This window comes from Homalodisca vitripennis, chromosome 4, assembly GCF_021130785.1.
Source record: "Homalodisca vitripennis isolate AUS2020 chromosome 4, UT_GWSS_2.1, whole genome shotgun sequence".
Lineage (NCBI taxonomy): Eukaryota > Metazoa > Arthropoda > Insecta > Hemiptera > Cicadellidae > Homalodisca > Homalodisca vitripennis.
The window spans coordinates 15,268,858-15,287,744 of record NC_060210.1 but is presented as its reverse complement, the minus strand read 5'-3'; the positions used below and the strand labels follow the sequence as shown (position 1 = coordinate 15,287,744).

Sequence of the window (18,887 nt, the reverse complement as noted above, 5' to 3'; positions counted from 1 at the left end):
TTGTACAAGCACAAATTGTATAACTGGGGGTTCACTGAGATTCCATAGAAACACGCGAGCATTATTATCATTTGTGAGGTTAAACTGAACAATACTAGATTGTGTCGCCTGACTAGCGACGATAGAGAGAATCGAATACAGAATCAACATTAGTAGATTAGATAGAGAGAGGAGTAGAAGAATCGAATACAGTCCGGTTATTCACATATTCGAATACCTCAAAAGTTAATTCGAATAACTTTGAAATGGATACAATTTCTCTGGAGGAATCGAATTCAAACATACAGTATTGATTTGTTAGGACTAAGAGTATTGAAATGAAATATTCAAGAGCTCTATTTTTATTCATATACATGTATTCATTGGAGGGTTTTTAGATGTTATATACATACACATTGGCCCATGAAAAGAATAATTAAGGGGAGATTCATAATTTTGGAATAAGTAATTAAAAATGTTTCTAACTTGACAAAATATTTAATTGTACAAATATTTAATCAATAAATACATACTTGGTAAATAATAAATACAATAATAATATGTATATATCTGGGATGGACTATGAAAAAGGAGAGATTTATAATTTTGAATAATAATTAAAACTTTTCAAACTTTACAACATGTATAGTAATTGTACAAAATATATTCAATTAATAAATACATTTTTAAATAATAAATACAACTCTCTCTCTCTCTCTCTCTCTCTACTCCCTCTCTCTCTCTCTCTCTCTCTCTCTCTCTATATATATATATATATATATAATATATATATATATATATATATATATGTATATATATATATACAGTGGAGTCCCGCTAATCCGAACACGTGTAATCGAACGTCGGTTAATCCGAACAGGTCCAGGAGGAGGAATTATTTTTATAACGATAATGAAACAGTTATAGGAACTAATTACTTAAAAAATGAAAATGGGTGCATCGTTTCGTACATAAATAAGAAAACTTTAATTAAATAGACATACAGTATTTTATTAAGACAAATTGTGTACGGTACAATACATAAATAATGAAGTTAAATACAGTACCAAATTGATAGTTATAGGTTAAGTATGAGTTAAATTACTGTATTAAGAAATGAAATCAAACAAAAATTGGGACGTACAGTACTGATATTTATTATTGAGTACAATATTTAATTGTTAAAAGACATAGGGTACGTCCAAGATGCACGCTGGGTTTTCTGAGTCAGGCGATCGGCGCCGATCAGCGCCGAGTCGGCGTGCGTAAAAATTCCACGTTGTTAAGCAGGAGTGGCCACACTGCACCTGCGCGCTGACTTTTCTGCGCCCATGGTAGTCTGACTCCGATTTTTACCGGAATGATTTGTTCATTCTGGTTTCAGACGACCTGCTAGTCGGAAAGTGATTTTTCGTGTGTGTATTGAGTGTTGTTTGTTTTATTTTTTTTATACGATGGATATCGACAATTTAGTATCAAAAGTGCAACTTAATCCTCCGATATGGGATAAGCGCCTTAAAAAAACATTCCAATAGGAACATCGTTGATGCCTGTTGGCGGAAGATTTAAAGATATTAAGGTTGTTTTAAAGAGGATCACGATTTATAATAAACGGTACCAAGAACTGGCACATACTTACTTTCTCACAATGTTCTAAAACGTGTTTTATAGGCCATGGTCGATATAGGTAGTTTCATTTGCTGGTGACCACATAAAGGGGGGTTGCTTCAAATTATCTAGAATTATTAAAGTTTTGTTAGTAAATCACTGATCTTTTTCTCAAGTCAGTTTCAATGTTTAGTAAACAACGTATGTTGTAAAAAGACATTTTGTAAAACCACTTTTTTGGGTTCAGAAGGACCCCAAAACGTAAAGGTCCGTCAAAAAAAACCAACATCGAATTTGAGCGATCACTATACTTTCTCTATAAATTATAAAAATTGTGTTTACGTACCTTAATGTGACAAACTAGTCTCTCTTCCGCTTGAATAGGGGGTTGTGTGGTAATTCGCCCAGTTCTTAGTCAGCCTGTGTTTCAATTTTTGACAAAATAAAATAAAAGTTATCCGGGATTATTCTGAAATATTAAAAAAAATGGGTTTTCGTCGGCAAGTAATTGCGGAAATAGGTGTTTGTACTCCCTGTAAACAGATCGTAATTTATTAATTGGATGTATTTCACTTCTTATAGGTTTTAACTTGGCTGCAATAAAGCTGCAGCCAGTTTCACTTTGTAAGTTCCATTGTACACCTGATATCTTTTTGGTGGCAGCTCTTTCTGCGCCGACAACCTGCTTACATAATGGCCACATCAGCCTACCGTCAGAGTCAGACAGTCGGCGCGTGCGCCGAGAAATCTGACTCTGTCTACCTGCTTTTATCAGCGTGCATCTTGGACGTACCCATAAGTTCAGTTATTGTCTTCTGTCGCATGAAGAGAGTTTATTGGATGACTCACATTGCTTAACAATAGAACTCACACTAAATACGGTAAATGTGCTTAGTATTCGCAAACCACGTTTTATTTGTCAAGAAATACAATGCAACAGTCAGAAAACATGTTTGTTTTAATAAACAATATTGATAATTCTATAACAAAAATAGACCTATTCTCAAGTTTAAAACCGTATTTTTTTCTGTAATTCTGGCTAATCCGAACAATCACATAATCCGAAAAGGGCTCAGTCCCAATTAGGTCGGATTAACGGGACTCTACTGATATATATATATATATAATATATATATATATATATATATATATATATATTATATATATATATAATATATATATATATTTATTTATATCTGGACTACCGAAAAGAATTATTAAGAGAACATTTATAATGTGGAATAAGCAATCAAACTCGTCAAAATGTATAATTGTACAAATATTCAATCAATAAATACATTTGCTAATAATAAATACAATATGTAAATATCTGGACTACGAAAAAATAATTTCATAGACAAGTCTAGACTTGTCTGTTAGAAAAGTATTCGAATATTTGTATTCAATTGCTTTTGAATACACTGTATTCGATTCATTTAAGTGTTCGATTCTCCCATCACTACGCCTGGCCTGGCCAGCGTAGGCCTACTGTGTACGATGGGCAGACCTCGGCATGAGCGATGGACAGGAAGGAAGCCACCGATTGTTGTGAAGGTGACCTGTCTGTCGGCGACCTTTGGTATTCCCTCAACAGCCAGTAAACTAAATTGTCGTCCAATTAATCCTATCCACTTATCCAATCAGCAGCCTCCACAATTACCGCAGAGCTTTACTACACTCAAGTAAGATTCTGTTTATTTAGCAAGTTCTTTATGTACGAGGATTGTATTTATTTATGTATTAATGTATTTAATATTAATGTATGTGTATATGTATGCAATGTAATGTAATGTATGTGTATATGTATGTTATGTAATGTATAATAATATGTATGTAATAATAATGTATTAATTTAAATTTTATCAATAGTGGTACAACTTTAGAAATATTTAATTGCTGTTAATTAATTAGGTAGAAGCACGCTAAACCGCTAAACCACATGTCGCGGGGGACTGTAAACAAATGTACATTCCTCCGACAGACAAAAAATAAATTGTTTGTGTCAGTAAGACTTCAATGACGCTCAGCCTAACTCAATAGTTGGACATGCACCACCAGAGAACTAATTCTCGTCTACAGAGAAATGATGTATCATCCAAAATGTAAAGTACGCAAATAATCTTTATTAAGGTACCTTACCACATGATACATTTACATTCTTACCTAAGGTATCATAGCAGTGTTCACATAATAAACATTCTGTTGAGTTAGTCAGGGAACGACAACGTAAGAGTGCGCTGATATCAGATCTTGTTGCCCACTTTTAACATGGACTTTTACTCCACTCTATTATTCTGTCTATTGACAAAATGAATAATGTACGTCCTAATAATATTATAAATGCAAAGTGACTTTATTTGTTTGTCTTGCTTTCACGCACAAAATATTCAACCAATTGTACTGGAATTTTACAAGGACATTCTTACCGTCCCTGAGATTAATTTAGGTGTATTCTTATTTCGAAAACCCACCGGGCTACGCCCCACTGGTATCTGAAGCAGCAAAAATTTCATCTTGGCCTCTAAAGTTCTGTAATAAAAAGTTTAACATGGTATTATTACAGCATGAGTTTATTTAATTTAACCAATATTTCCAATTAGTATGTTAAATTTAATGGGTAAAAGCATAACAAAAGTAACAACACTTTTTATTCGAACATCGTGACAAGGCAAACAAATTAATATATTCTAGATTTTACCTAATCAGCTAAATTGTGAATGTGTACATGCCAGGTATTGAATTTGACTTCCTAACACATTGTAGGACGGCATATCTACAGTAACCAAAGGATCACCCCCCCCCCACCAAAAAAAGAACAAAAAACAAACAAAATCTGAGGGAGTGGCCATTAGCATTATTGAACAAACCATTCAGTCCGTGACAATTCGAGAAAACAAGCTTACTCAATATGATTACACTGACCCAACAGAAACTTAAGTGACGTAAGGAAGTTCCCGTTGGACCTATCTTCGTATGTGACTTAACGATGGGAATATTATATGAGTTTTTAATGTATAAATTGTGATCCACTGTTTATTGTTTTATCAAACACAAGCTATCATGATCAGCTCTAGCCGGCGGATGACCACTCAGCAAGTACAGGCCGTGTAATGTAGGCCGGCAGAGACACAGTGGGTCTACACGTCCCTACAAGGCAGTACAACTCCGCTCTGTCTGTTGTAATAATGAGCTCTTGATCCCATTGGAGAACCACTACCACATTCTATTGTTCACTGTCCGGCATTGTTTCACATCACACGCTCAGAGGGCACCAAATCAGTGCGCTTCCAGACGCTATCAGACGTTATCAATTAACATAGTACACATAAAAATTACAGAACACATCCATATTATTCGTCCTAGAATTTTCAGTTCTCCATCTGTATGTCTGTATGTGTTTTTTTATACAAAAATTAATATCTTAATAACTAATGAATTAAACTATACCAAATTTAGCTTAAACGTTTATGATAATAAGGCCACTTTTTGAAAAATATATAATTGAATTATCTTTAGCATTTTCAAAATGGCGGGCATTACAACTTTTAAACCTTTAATATCTTATAAACCAGTAATTTTTCCTCAATTATCACAAATAATATCACAATGGGTGTCGTTACCAACATTATTTAAATCGAATAAAAATAGCCGATTTAGGTTCTCAGTGAATAGCCAACAATATAAACACTGAATAAACGGCAGCTCTCAATGTGAGCCATGTCTTGTCACAGTAAATCTGCTCTAGATCAGCTATTTATTATTCGATTAGATTTGTGATAAAATCCTCTAAAAACTGTTATTCTTGTAATTCTTAAGAAAAATTGCAGGTTTTTAAGTCTTAAGATATTTCAAGTTTAAAAGTTTTAATGGTCGCCATTTTGAAAATACTAAAGATAATTTGATGATATATTATTTGAGTGACTCGTCTTGTTATTACAAAAATTTCAGGCAAATTTGGTATTACTTAATCCATTAGTTTCTAAGATATTAATTTTTTTGTAAACAAAAAAAACACATACTGAAAAATGGGAAACTAAGCATCGGAGACCCATATGGTGAAATATGGTTTGTCTTGACCTGATCCAATAAACGTCGTATACCTATGTCCACAGGGTTACTGGACACCATGTATATATCTGTATGTGTTTTAAAATTAAAATGTATTGCTTGCGAACCACTTACAGTAAGTGTATGAAAGGTAGGGTTGTATCCTTTGTTATGAACACTCTGTAAAGAAATATCTTTATGAATTTTTAAATGACGTAGGTAAATTGCTTTTAATTATCTGAATATGACTAATAAGCACAACACAAAGGCACAAACGCGATCCTATGAGTAGTCAGCAAATAAAAATGTCACTGTTCTCACAGATTCATGAAGGGCCAGGGCAGGAAACCGGGTCACTAGCAGCAGCTCCACAATATACAATCTCGGACCCACTTAGGAGATCTGGCTGCTAGCCATCCGGTAACTGGAGCGTTGTCACTATTTCATTAGCATTTCCAACTTTCCACCAAACAAACCATATGGCTGCCGCGCCGCGCCGCCTGTCCTGGTCAGTGCGCTGATCACTCGCGGGAAGAGGGGGCGTCTGAGAAACACCGCGGCTCGAAGTGTCCTGTATTTATGCTAAACGACAGAGAGTCCCCTCCCGTACCGGGCACAGCGATGGTCAGCTACTTTCAAATATTCCCAAGTAGGGTGACCTTTAATGTTTGTCCACCTGTCCTCCCGGCTTTTGAAAATTGTATAACACGTCCGGCTTTCTGGCGGACACTTAAATGTTCTAAAATAGTAGCATCACATTAAAAACTCTTCCTAATGTAAACCATGACAAGTTCTTGTAGCGCACACGTAATGCCATGGCATGTGAACTGCTGTTAGATTCAGTTGTATGTTGAGTGTTGTCTATAGTGTCACTGACTCGCCGTTGTTTCTATCCGCTCAGCTGCACTGGCGCTACTGCCCCTTGATTTTCTATTTGTGTATTATAAGTGACAGGTTAATTATTTTATAGTGATAATTTATTATATATGTCTGTTAGTATAGCTTACCAATAATATATTTAATCAATGCAATTAATTAATTATAATTATTTCACAAAACTTATTATTAATATAATTCTAAAAATTCTAACAAAAAGTAATTCAATCTTATTGCTCATTCAAAATAATAGTCTCAAATAATACTCAATATATTCTTTAGTAGCATTTAATTTTTCGATTTATATGTCAAAACAAATTTTTATTTGCATTATGATATGCTCAAACATAGTAGTAATTTATAATGCGCTTTTTTTAAAATAATCTATTTGTGAATTTGTTTCGCAAATTTTATTACAATAATCAATACTGTCCTCCTTTTCAACCCGAAAAGTCCGTCTTTTAGGAATTTGTGTCTGGCCACCCTGTTCCCAAGCGAATCAGATTACTGTACCGAATGAGGTGATGATGGAAAAGAAGTGCTGCCAATGGTGAATTTGGGAATTTGTGTCTGGCCACCCTGTTCCCAAGCGAATCAGATTACTGTACCGAATGAGGTGATGATGGAAAAGAAGTGCTGCCAATGGTGAATTTAGGAATTTGTGTCTGGCCACCATGTTCCCAAGCGAATCAGATTACTGTACCGAATGAGGTGATGATGGAAAAGAAGTGCTGCCAATGGTGAATTTAGGAATTTGTGTCTGGCCACCATGTTCCCAAGCGAATCAGATTACTGTACCGAATGGGGTGATGATGGAAAAGAAGTGCTGCCAATGGTGAATTTAGGAATTTGTGTCTGGCCACCATGTTCCCAAGCGAATCAGATTACTGTACCGAATGAGGTGATGATGGAAAAGAAGTGCTGCCAATGGTGAATTTGGGAATTTGTGTCTGGCCACCCTGTTCCCAAGCGAATCAGATTACTGTACCGAACGAGGTGATGATGGAAAAGAAGTGCTGCCAATGGTGAATTTGGGAATTTGTGTCTGGCCACCCTGTTCCCAAGCGAATCAGATTACTGTACCGAATGAGGTGATGATGGAAAAGAAGTGCTGCCAATGGTGAATTTGGGAATTTGTGTCTGGCCACCCTGTTCCCAAGCGAATCAGATTACTGTACCGAACGAGGTGATGATGGAAAAGAAGTGCTGCCAATGGTGAATTTGGGAATTTGTGTCTGGCCACCCTGTTCCCAAGCGAATCAGATTACTGTACCGAATGAGGTGATGATGGAAAAGAAGTGCTGCCAATGGTGAATTTGGGAATTTGTGTCTGGCCACCCTGTTCCCAAGCGAATCAGATTACTGTACCGAACGAGGTGATGATGGAAAAGAAGTGCTGCCAATGGTGAATTTGGGAATTTGTGTCTGGCCACCCTGTTCCCAAGCGAATCAGATTACTGTACCGAATGGGGTGATGATGGAAAAGAAGTGCTGCCAATGGTGAATTTAGGAATTTCATGTGTAAATAACGGAGGCTCAAGAAAACCTAATGGACTACAATCGCATAATAGAACAATTGTAAGGTGGACTAGGCTGCTAGAGACAACGGCTTAATGTTATTTAAATCTTTGAAAATCATGATCAAATCTCTCAACAACACTGGTATAGATAAATCACTCTCTCAAAGAAATCTGCGCAGAAGCAAGGAGGGGCCTCCCCTCCAATGGTGGGGATCGGGACAACCATATCTGTTTTATCAGTAGTGTTGATCTTGTTTCGCTCGCGCTGTTTTGTGTACACTACAGCTACTTACCTCTTCTATAAGCATATTGTATTTTTGTGACTAGGCCTATATACTTATGTGGACTTATGTATCCATAGACGTATCCATGGAGCTTGCGTTTTGGTGTGAGGTTAGCCGCTCGTGACAGTGGCCAGGTCACTGGTCAGGTGATAGAGTGAGCGGGCGAGTGCCGGGCAGTGGTGGGAGAGATATTTACCCCACCCTGCGTAAACTAAAATCGCCCAATGTATTTTTGTAAGCCATAGTAGTATCAAAGAAAACATTTCGACGTCCCGCTTGTATATACGGGTCCCTATATCCCGTTTTAGTGTCCATGCATTTAGATGAGTCTCAAACACGGCATACCTGATTGTGCATGCGTGTTCCTAGCGACGGTGAAACGCTGCCTCACTTGATCCAATGTGTCTGAACATTACCGCGCCCTCGGAGCTTGGAACCTGTTGGTGGCGACGCCCGCGCGGGCAGGTGGAGAGGAGGAGCGGCGCCGCCGATGCGTGACGATGCTAATCCACGGCACTGGGAGTACCGCCACACGCCCTCCCGGAAATCGTGTTCACATTCAACTGGCAGAATCAATTCTGTGCGTTTGTTCCGACCTAATTTACGTAACTATGGCGTCCTCACCCTGGTGTTATCACCACCCGTCCCTTATCACATTACAAGACATTGGCTACCACCAGTCCGATATGTTATTTTATCACACTTGCACATTGCAGAATTTGTTTGAAAACGTTTCTTGCCCCTGTTCAAGTCCAATATTAGCAATGAGATGAATGCACTGTGTCTGCACTGCAGTGGCGTAACCAAGGGAGGTGGGTGAAGTGGTTATAACCCCCCAAACAAATATATAAAACAATATAAATGCACTTTAAATTAAGCCTGAATCATTTATTTACATGTATTCATACCTCCCAGTGTGGTGTGCTCTTTAATAATTTACTCCCCCCCCCCAAAAAAAAAATTTAACTCCTAGTTACGCCACTGCTGTTCTGCAAGCACATATCAGCTAATGAAAAAGTCACGGACATTTAAGAACGGACGATGAAAACTTTACAACTACCGATCTTAATTTTCGTTGAGATTCACTACGACACTCATTAATTAGTACGTTAAAGATAGGCCAATGGCCTCAGACTCTATAGGGCGCATATACACACATAGCACACCACAGTGGGTGTTCAGTGGAAAACTTCAAACTCGTATTTAAAGACTTATAGCCCCAAGTATTAAAATTCTGTATTTGAAGTTTACAAAGGATTAACAACAGTATTCCGTGAGTAATTTTGTTGTTATTAGCAGTAGTACAGTTGTTTGTAGTCTAATAATTGTTGTGCAAGAAATTACATTATTGGATGCTGATACCAAACGGCTTGGCTGATTTCAATTTTTGTTTTACCAAAATACATAAGTTTTTTTAGCTTCTGTTTGAGGTGTCACAAGGTAATTAGTTGCCATTTCAAAATTTTGACTTTGAGTATGGGGAGGGGGCACTATAAACTCCCGTTTACAGAATGTTGATACTTGGGCTATAAGTCTTTTAATACGAGTTTGAAGTTTTCAAATGAACACCCTGTACACAAAACTGTAAGTAAGACAGGTCGTCCCTAGATGACAATGAAGTCTCGATGCGAGATAATGAGGAACGGTTAGAAGTTCTCGGGTCACCCCGAACTCTGGCGCATACCGCCACTAATCATCTCTGCCCAGACATTAAACAGTGGTGGTATTAATTAATTAACAGGAGTAACGGAAGTGTTCTGGCTGGGTTGTCAGTTTCACCGCGAGGCTGCGGACTGTGGAGCGGTGTGGGCTACACGCGTGGCACGCTCTACTTGACCCGGGCAGAGGCACATCTCTGAGTTCGGTGGTTTCGGGTTTCGGACCGTTACCACTACGGGAATCGCGTACTGAGTGAGATTCTGCTCATTTTTATATACTTTCATTCTTTCGATACGACAACTTCCGAAAACCTGTAAATTACCTTGGCCAATCTTCTTTCAATTTTGTTATTAGCCGTAACTGAGTCGAAAAGTACTAAAATATTGTGAAACTTCATATAGGCCTACACAATCTTTACAACGGGTTTCAAACATAATTAACATTTTTATTTTTCCATGACATTAAGCTATAAAATTTCACTTTTTCGAAATTCGTTGACACACTTGTTAATCTGTGTTGACTAAGATGTTAATTTAAAGTTTTATGGATCAAACCAGTAGATCTTGTGAAAATGATCGTTTGGCAGCGATGTGTGTGTTTCTGAGAAATCAAACTCGTAGTCTTTTCTTTTAATCCGACATTGTATTTAATGCCAAACACGCTTTTATCCTTAGACAAAACCTAACCTAACTGGCGCTAAGACTAAGGCGGAGACTATTTTACGTCAACCATAGTCTTTTCTCACAGTTTTATTTGTAATAAAAAAAGTATAACAGGGAAGAAAAACATCTCAAAAGCACTGAGATGTTGTCCAAGCAACACTCAATACCACTGGAATAAATATTTTATTTTTATATTATGTCGAAAAAATATTCCGGCAATAACATTCGTCAGCCTTTCTAGATCTGCTTCGACAACGATTAGTCTACAGCGCTAAGTTTCACAGAATACATCTGTTTTCATGGAATAACATCGATATTAATATTGTACATTAATCTGTTTATAACTATGGATATATATCGAGGGATCGTATTCCAATGATTTTCTTATAATTCCCCATAATAATTTTAAGTTCTCCTCAATAATTTGATTGACGTAAATAATATAGCGGAACTCGTTTTAGCGTTTTCTAAATGGCTGCAGTTTCCAGCGCTTGACTGATCCTTAAGGTCGGGCTCATTGAGCGAACGCTGTATAAGTAGGTAATTAATTATTCAGGGCGATGAAGTGTGCTGGCCTTGACAGGCCACTCACTATCTTAACGGTTTTCCACAAAATTGTTTGTCACACTGTCGAGTGAGTAAACACGCTCATCAAACAATTTACACACTCATCCAATATAAACACTGTAATCTTCTGACACAGCGCGATAACGTCGAATACTAGACTCATCAGATTCCGACCGTCCGACTTGTCGGTGCCGCTGCCGTATACACGAACTCCGCAGGCGACGGGAGCAATGCTGCCAGTAGTAACGAACATGAATTCCAGTTGCTGCCAGTACAGGAGTAGTAACGGACATGTATTCCAGTTGCTGCCAGTACAGGAGTAGTAACGGACGTGTATTCCAGCTGCTGCCAGTACAGGAGTAGTAACGGACATGTATTCCAGTTGCTGCCAGTGCAGGAGTAGTAACGGACATGTATTCCTGTTGCTGCCAGTACAGGAGTATTAACGGACATGTATTCCAGTTGCTGCCAGTACAGGAGTAGTAACGGACATGTATTCCAGTTGCTGCCAGTACAGGAGTAGTAACGGACATGTATTCCAGTTGCTGCCAGTACAGGAGTAGTAACGGACATGTATTCCAGTTGCTGCCAGTACAGGAGTAGTAACGGACATGTATTCCAGTTGCTGCCAGTACAGGAGTAGTAACGGACATGTATTCCAGTTGCTGCCAGTACAGGAGTAGTAACGGACATGTATTCCAGTTGCTGCCAGTACAGGAGTAGTAACGGACATGTATTCCAGTTGCTGCCAGTACAGGAGTAGTAACGGACATGTATTCCAGTTGCTGCCAGTACAGGAGTAGTAACGGACATGTATTCCAGTTGCTGCCAGTACAGGAGTAGTAACGGACATGTATTCCAGTTGCTGCCAGTACAGGAGTAGTAACGGACATGTATTCCAGTTGCTGCCAGTACAGGAGTATTAACGGACATGTATTCCAGTTGCTGCCAGTACAGGAGTAGTAACGGACATGTATTCCAGTTGCTGCCAGTACAGGAGTAGTAACGGACGTGTATTCCAGTTGCTGCCAGTACAGGAGTAGTAACGGACATGTACCAGAGTAGAATATAACCCCCAACATCATGTTAATAATAACTTAATACACCTTTCAGCTGTGCTGCTTAAATAAATGATAAGTAATAAACAGTAAAATAATAACCATAGTATTTTTTTCTTCTTTCTCTATTCACTAAAAGTATCAAATAGCCTACAATAAATACAAATGCAATCAATAACGTAATTAAATATGTTCCGTATTATACCAAATCAGGAAGGAAAACTATGGTACAAATAAATAATGGAGTTTCCCCATAAGAGTATACTATCATTAATATAAATGTTCTATTATTTGTCTTTGCTACTTGTAGGGCTAAAGTGGTATGCATAATTAGCCACGCTCTATACGAAATTCAGTTTCAAAAATCGAAAACATTTTTGTCTTTTCGGTGCATGTTTTGAACGGTTACTCGCTAGCTATCAGAGATGATAAATTAGTTCACTTTATTGTACATGACAATCATACGGGAATTTACACGACATTTCCGACAAGCAGTATGACAACACCAGTGCCGGCTGTGTGGTCACCACTCCCACAGACGTCAGGGGCAAGGTCACTCTCTCCCGGGTCACGCCGCCCACTCTGTCTGGGTCACCGCCAGAACGTCACGAGTAACAGATATGTATCTCCTGGGTAGGCGTGTAGTACTCCAACACCGCTCACAGTTGTCCACTGGTACTCGCTTTACCAAACCAAACCTGAGCTACCACCAGCGCTACATGGATACTCGGTACCCTGTTCTAATAAACTCGCGAACCCGCGCTATCGCCTGGCAATCCAGGTCATCAGGCTGACAATAAACAGAGAGAACTTTCTCTCCCTCTGACTGGGCTCTCGCATGATTTAAATGGACAGAAATTGGAACTGCCGTCTCCCGACACACAAGTCCTGTCATTCTTTCTTTTACTATCAATACTCGCTAAACATAACTTATTGCCACCCATTACTTACTTTATTATCGGTGTACAAATGAAGCTCGATAAATTAAAACTTCAAACTTTTAGCACATAATCTGGATAGTCGAAGCACTTTAAGACCTTCTTATCGAATTTTCTCAAGAGCACAGAATCTCACACGGTCACATCTGAATAAAGATTTTCTTATTGATTAATATAGGAGTATTAGGTACACTGTCTAGTGTAGGGGTGATTGTAAATCATTCAACTTATATCTTCCTGGCGGTAAACGTTTTGTTATTATGACGCTCTAATTTGGGTCTTTACAAAAAACAGCTGAATATTCATATTTTGGGATGCAGTTGAATATATAAAGTAAAAAGAGGAATGATGTTCACAGAAAAATGTTTACAATTTCAATAAAACGGCAAGAAGTTTGCCACCCCTTAAAGTTCTGTATAATAGGTGGTGGTGGTGGAAATGGGGGGGGGGAGGTGCACGCAATATTACGCCTGAAAACACTCGTGTGCACAAACCCAACTTGATCTGATTTGGGCGTTGCTACCTGATACGGGGACCGATAGAATCTCACTTCTCAAAATCATAAAGACCCTACTAAATAGAAATCACAATAATTTCGTTACATCCCTTGAGTATTTTTTCGTAAGAAATGGGGGTACACGACAGTACTGAATCTCACGCAGACATGTAGGCTTAAAGAATAGCACAATTTTGCGTTTAAAATCAGAATGTTTATCCTTTTTTACCAAAATTCAGAGCTGGCTGCTCTGGCAGCCATCTTGACTGTACGCCCATAAGAACAATGTTAAACCACATGTACTTTTACGGCCTTATGGTTACTAGTAGAATTATGAGAGAAATATGATATATTATATAATTTATACGCATTCAAGCCTTTTTATTTTATTGTATGGATTATTCAGGCAAAGATCTCAAACTTCGTTTTATTTCATCGTTTAAATACTATACTATACATTACAAAACATCTAAAAAGCGTTCAGTTTCGTATTATTTACATCCATAAACGACATATCTACCGTAACGTTACAATCGCAAACGAGGGTGTAAAAGTGAATGAGAATTAACGTTGTTATCGAGGAAAAATCTCAAGGTCGTTTCCATTACATATGGCTCTTAAACAATTTGTTGACCCTGTAGCGGACATAGCAAATTTCTTTGCAAGTACAACAATAAAATAATTCCCGCGCTAAAACTCTACCGGGGCGATCACACCACTACTGTAATTCTGTATCGACGACAATCACTGTTGCCAACATTGGCAACAGGTAACATTACGGCGTCAATCTTACCTCTCCCCTCGTGTCGGTGAGCCGTGCGCTTCGCTGTGCCGGGCCGTCATCGGTGCGCAGTTTTTGTGCTCACAATTAGCCCTTCTGTGCGCAGAATAATGTGCTAACAATCCATTAGTGATTGGACACGCGGTGACTGCGGTGATTGACCCCTGTCCGCGGCTTCTGCTCTCCGCCAACAACCTTTCTTGTGCGAACCGTCGCGGGAGATATAAGGAACCTATGCGGGAAATATAAGGATCGATTCTGCTGGAAACCTCGAGCGTCAATTCTCAAAGTCGAAGTTCATTAAAGTTCATGAAGTAATTGCTATAAACCAGTGTCGTGGATTAAAGGGCTGAACTTTTGGAAGTGCAAAGTGCAGTGGTTATTCTTAGAAGAATTTTTTCATTTGATACAATTACACCCAGAAGGAACAAATCTGGTCTTACGTTTATTTACAAAATTATTCATGGTTCAATGGACAGTTAAGTTCTTTTTGTCAATAAGATCCAGTTGTTTGTTCCTAGAAGCAACTTGCGTCCATCAATATTTTCCATTTTTAAAGCCTTAAGACTTTTAAAGTTATTTAAGCAGGAGATAGATGTGTTTAATAAAATAGTTCGTGAGTTCAAATCCCAAATTGACAAAGCTTGTTGACTTATTATAAAGCAAACTATTCAATTTTGTTCGATATAAAAATTATTCTTTAGTTTAGTTGCGTATACCAAATGTCTTAACTTGTGCAGAGCGTTATTTTAATTTATTAATTTTTGCTTAGCCTAATATTCTTGTTTAAAGTTTTTCCCTTTGTACTAAAATGTATTGTGTTTTGTTTAGTTTTATAAAACGTCAAAATAGCTATAAGGATATTGCATCTGTGGCTACTGTATATATAATTGAAATAAATCAATTACCAACATTAAAGCCTACAAGCTAAAATGACAAAACCACTAATTGGACAATAGTCGATACTGAATACTTTTAACTGACACATTTGCACACAGTTTTAGTTAATATTAATAATTGTAGAAGTAAAGATTTAACTCTTTCAAATTATTGAAAATTACTTCCAACCCCGGACTCACGTGTCTATCTTTAGATTGGCAGTGATCTAGTACAACTAGATAAAACAAAGAACACTGCTTTTTCAGCGATAAAACTATTTCGGAGACAATTTAGCTTTGATATAGCCTAAATTGAAAAATGTGTTGTTTTATAATTCAACAAGCTTCATAACCATGACCACAATTTTAAAACACGCATTAAGAGAATCTGAGTTATTACTGATTACGGCTTTACAAATTGAGAAATTGAAATTGTGCTCCTAGCATCAAAGGTTTGACTGCAGAGTTTCGGAAAAGAGACATAAGGAACTGAGAAGCGTTCCTAGACATCATAAATGAGACGTGGATCGAAACTTTCTCATACATTGGCGACTGATAGTAACTGTACACGTTGCTACAAGATATACAGTCATGCCCAGATACCGTTATCGGTTATTAGGTTATTACCGAGACGTCTGGTGGGTAAGCGGGAGCAGACATTGGCCTATATGTGCATGACATCGCAGAGAGATCACGATAAGCGTACCGGCTTGTGTCTCTCTCCGTACTCATTAAAAGCAATGACAGTTCAAGAAAACATATTAAACATAACTGACCTTGAGTGCAACAGACACCATCACAACAAACAGAACACACTGAACACTACACAGGACACTACCACTCGAGAAGATACCACGTCGAAGACTACTGGACGCTATGGATGCGGCGGCACGTTGTAGGGAGGGGGGGCGAAGCTGAGTCCCTGGTGTTGAGGAGAAGCGATAAGCTTATCAGGGCATGGAGAGGAAGTGAGTCACTGAGTGTGGGTTCAAAGGTTAAGTGTACGATCGCACGTGCGTCACTAGTCCAGGCGCACTAACTGCAGTGCACCGCACGTTGCTGTCACGTACATTGCACATAGTGTCTCAACGTGACGTGATAAGGGAGAATTTTATTTGCAATCTGGTAGTGTTATATTAAACAGAACATAACGAACTTAGGCATTTACATTTAATTGAAAATGAACACCGTTTCTAGGATGAATAATATCGACATCAACATTCTAGCAGATTTGTTAGTAAAGTTAGATATAGCTAAAACATCACAGTTCATGTTTGGCAAAGACATTCTCTAGGAAATAACTATTGTATCGCACTGGTCTATCTATTGGAGAATAGTTCTTGCAACGGTGATTTCAAATATTAAGCTAATATAAGAATTTAATTTTAAACAACTACGGTTAAAAGTGAAGAAAAACTGTTCTTTGTTACGCTTTTTAGCGTGATCCACAGAACGTATACCTAACTAAGTACATAACTAAAGTACGGGTATACAGTATTTCAATTCACTTTGAGGCAAATTTCCAGAACAGAATTTTAATAAATCAATAACATGTTTGGCATCATATATATTTTCTGTTCTATTTAAAAATCCTATGACTTTAAGATGACTAAGGAAAGTACCATCACGTCGACAAGTTTACTTAAGAAACATTAGAAGGTATGGGACCTTAAGGTCCTTATAAAGAAGAGTGTAGAAGGAGCCACTGCTGGAAGAAGGCGGAGAGCTCGGGCGGCTGAGATGATAGGGCATTACGAGGAAGATGATTATTCAGGGTTTGGCACAGAAGGTAATAAGGGAAAAGAAAGGAAGGGCAAAAGTATGAGCTCGACAGTTCGTTAAATGGGATGAGAGATTCGCAGAGAGAATATGATAAGATTTCGCTGAAAGTACTGAAATAATAGAGGGAGGACACTTTGTATCATTATGATGGAAATTGGCAACTATATAACTAAAAGGAACTCCTGGTTGTAAAACAATAATCTGAAATTGGATTTTTGGATGGACTAAAATAGGTCATTATGTAGGCTTAGCGTCAAAAACGCTATCACTAAAGTGGCTGCCCAACGACTTAATTAACAACATGTCATTTTACTCAAAGTTTCATTTCAATACAGGAACCACCGAGTTCAATGATAGTGCATTCCACTCCATGGGGTTTGGTTGAGCGTCATCGAAGCATACCCTTCAGTAGGCTGACACAATTTCCTTTTGTCTGTCGGGGACTTTGCATCATGACAAACAGTCATTGCTTCAATCAGGTAATATTGTTCTAAACGCCCAGGAGAGCAGATGTGCACTGCACAATTCAAACACTAATCCACACATAAAAACCTCTGCCCTAGTTTAGTAGAGAGGACTTTAAGTCCAACTTCGCCTCTAATAAAGACAATTTTCATTTCATTTCATAACGTAGATATAGTAGGAAGGGTTGATTCAATTTGAATGTCGACTTTAGCTCTAGTTCGCTTTCCTTATATTGCAGCGTCTGGTATCTGACGCTGTCGCAGTATTGATTCCTGGAATCTGGAGTCATGTTCTTCTGAAGATCAGACAAGATCTGAAGCTCAAAACGTACCTTTATATCGTTTCGACATCAGAGACAATTGTGTACCTGACTACCTGAGAAAATGGGGTCCCCACTAATTATAGGAGTCCCTGAAGTTGAAACTATGTAAAGGTACGTTTTTAGCTTCTTCTTTGGATTTTTTCAAACGAACATGACTCCAGATTCCAGGAATCAAGTCTGCGACAGCGTCCTTTTATACCAGACGCTGCAATAAAAGGAAGGCGAACTAGAGCTAAACTCAACATCCAAAATCATACTCTAACTGTCTGCTCAGTTAACATTTGTGTCGGGCCGGTACTCTACGTCCAGTCTTGGAGAGATTTACTGAACAGGGATAATCGTAACGATACAACCAGAGATCCTTGTTAGTCAGAGAACCTGCAGCGCAGCAGCAGGTAACTTCCGGTACCACGACAAACAGAACGGCCACAGCCGGTCGTAAAAACTGCAATCTGCGCTGCGGTCAGCTGTTGTCTGGAGTCTTACAGAGAGAAGTCAGTCGTACACGTTACCTACAGTTGCTGCTTCAAACATGTCTAAATTGCACATTACATTTCATATAGTTCAGGTTTATATTGAGAGTTTCTCAGTGATCATAAGTGAACAACAAAGCAAATCTCGTTTTTCTTTCCTGTGAGACCCATGTGACATTGAAGCAATTTTGTAACTCAGAGGAAGTAATTTGAGATAAAAAGGTACGTTTACATTGGTACACACATGAGAACTTGTGTGAGATACTTGTTGAATCAAAAACTACGGAAACATTTGCTGGCTCAAAAACTCAAATTTTTTTGTACCACCTTCAACATTTTGCTCATACATTTTCAGTGAATAAAATTTTGTTTAAACATTGACTTGTGTGTGATGATAATTGAAGTTAGAATAAATTAAATACAACTTAAATCAAAGATTTATACAAGCTATTTTGTAGGTTATGTGTTTTTTTTTTTTTTTTTTCTAATTGT

General features: G+C 38.0%; 1 protein-coding gene across 5 annotated transcripts in view; it reads right to left on the bottom strand.

Annotated features, from left to right (window-relative positions):
• Positions 1 to 18,887, bottom strand: part of LOC124358976 — a 200,632-nt gene that overhangs the window by 104,721 nt on the left and 77,024 nt on the right. Inside the window, exon 1 of one of the 5 annotated variants that reach the window (XM_046811266.1) lies at positions 16,130 to 17,758. The exons of the other annotated variants lie outside the window; for them this stretch is intronic. Within the exon in view, the coding sequence (XP_046667222.1) occupies positions 16,130 to 16,150 (21 nt within the window). The 5' untranslated portion in view covers positions 16,151 to 17,758. Of the gene's footprint in view, positions 1 to 16,129; positions 17,759 to 18,887 lie in introns of those variants that run through there. 5 annotated transcript variants of the gene reach the window in all.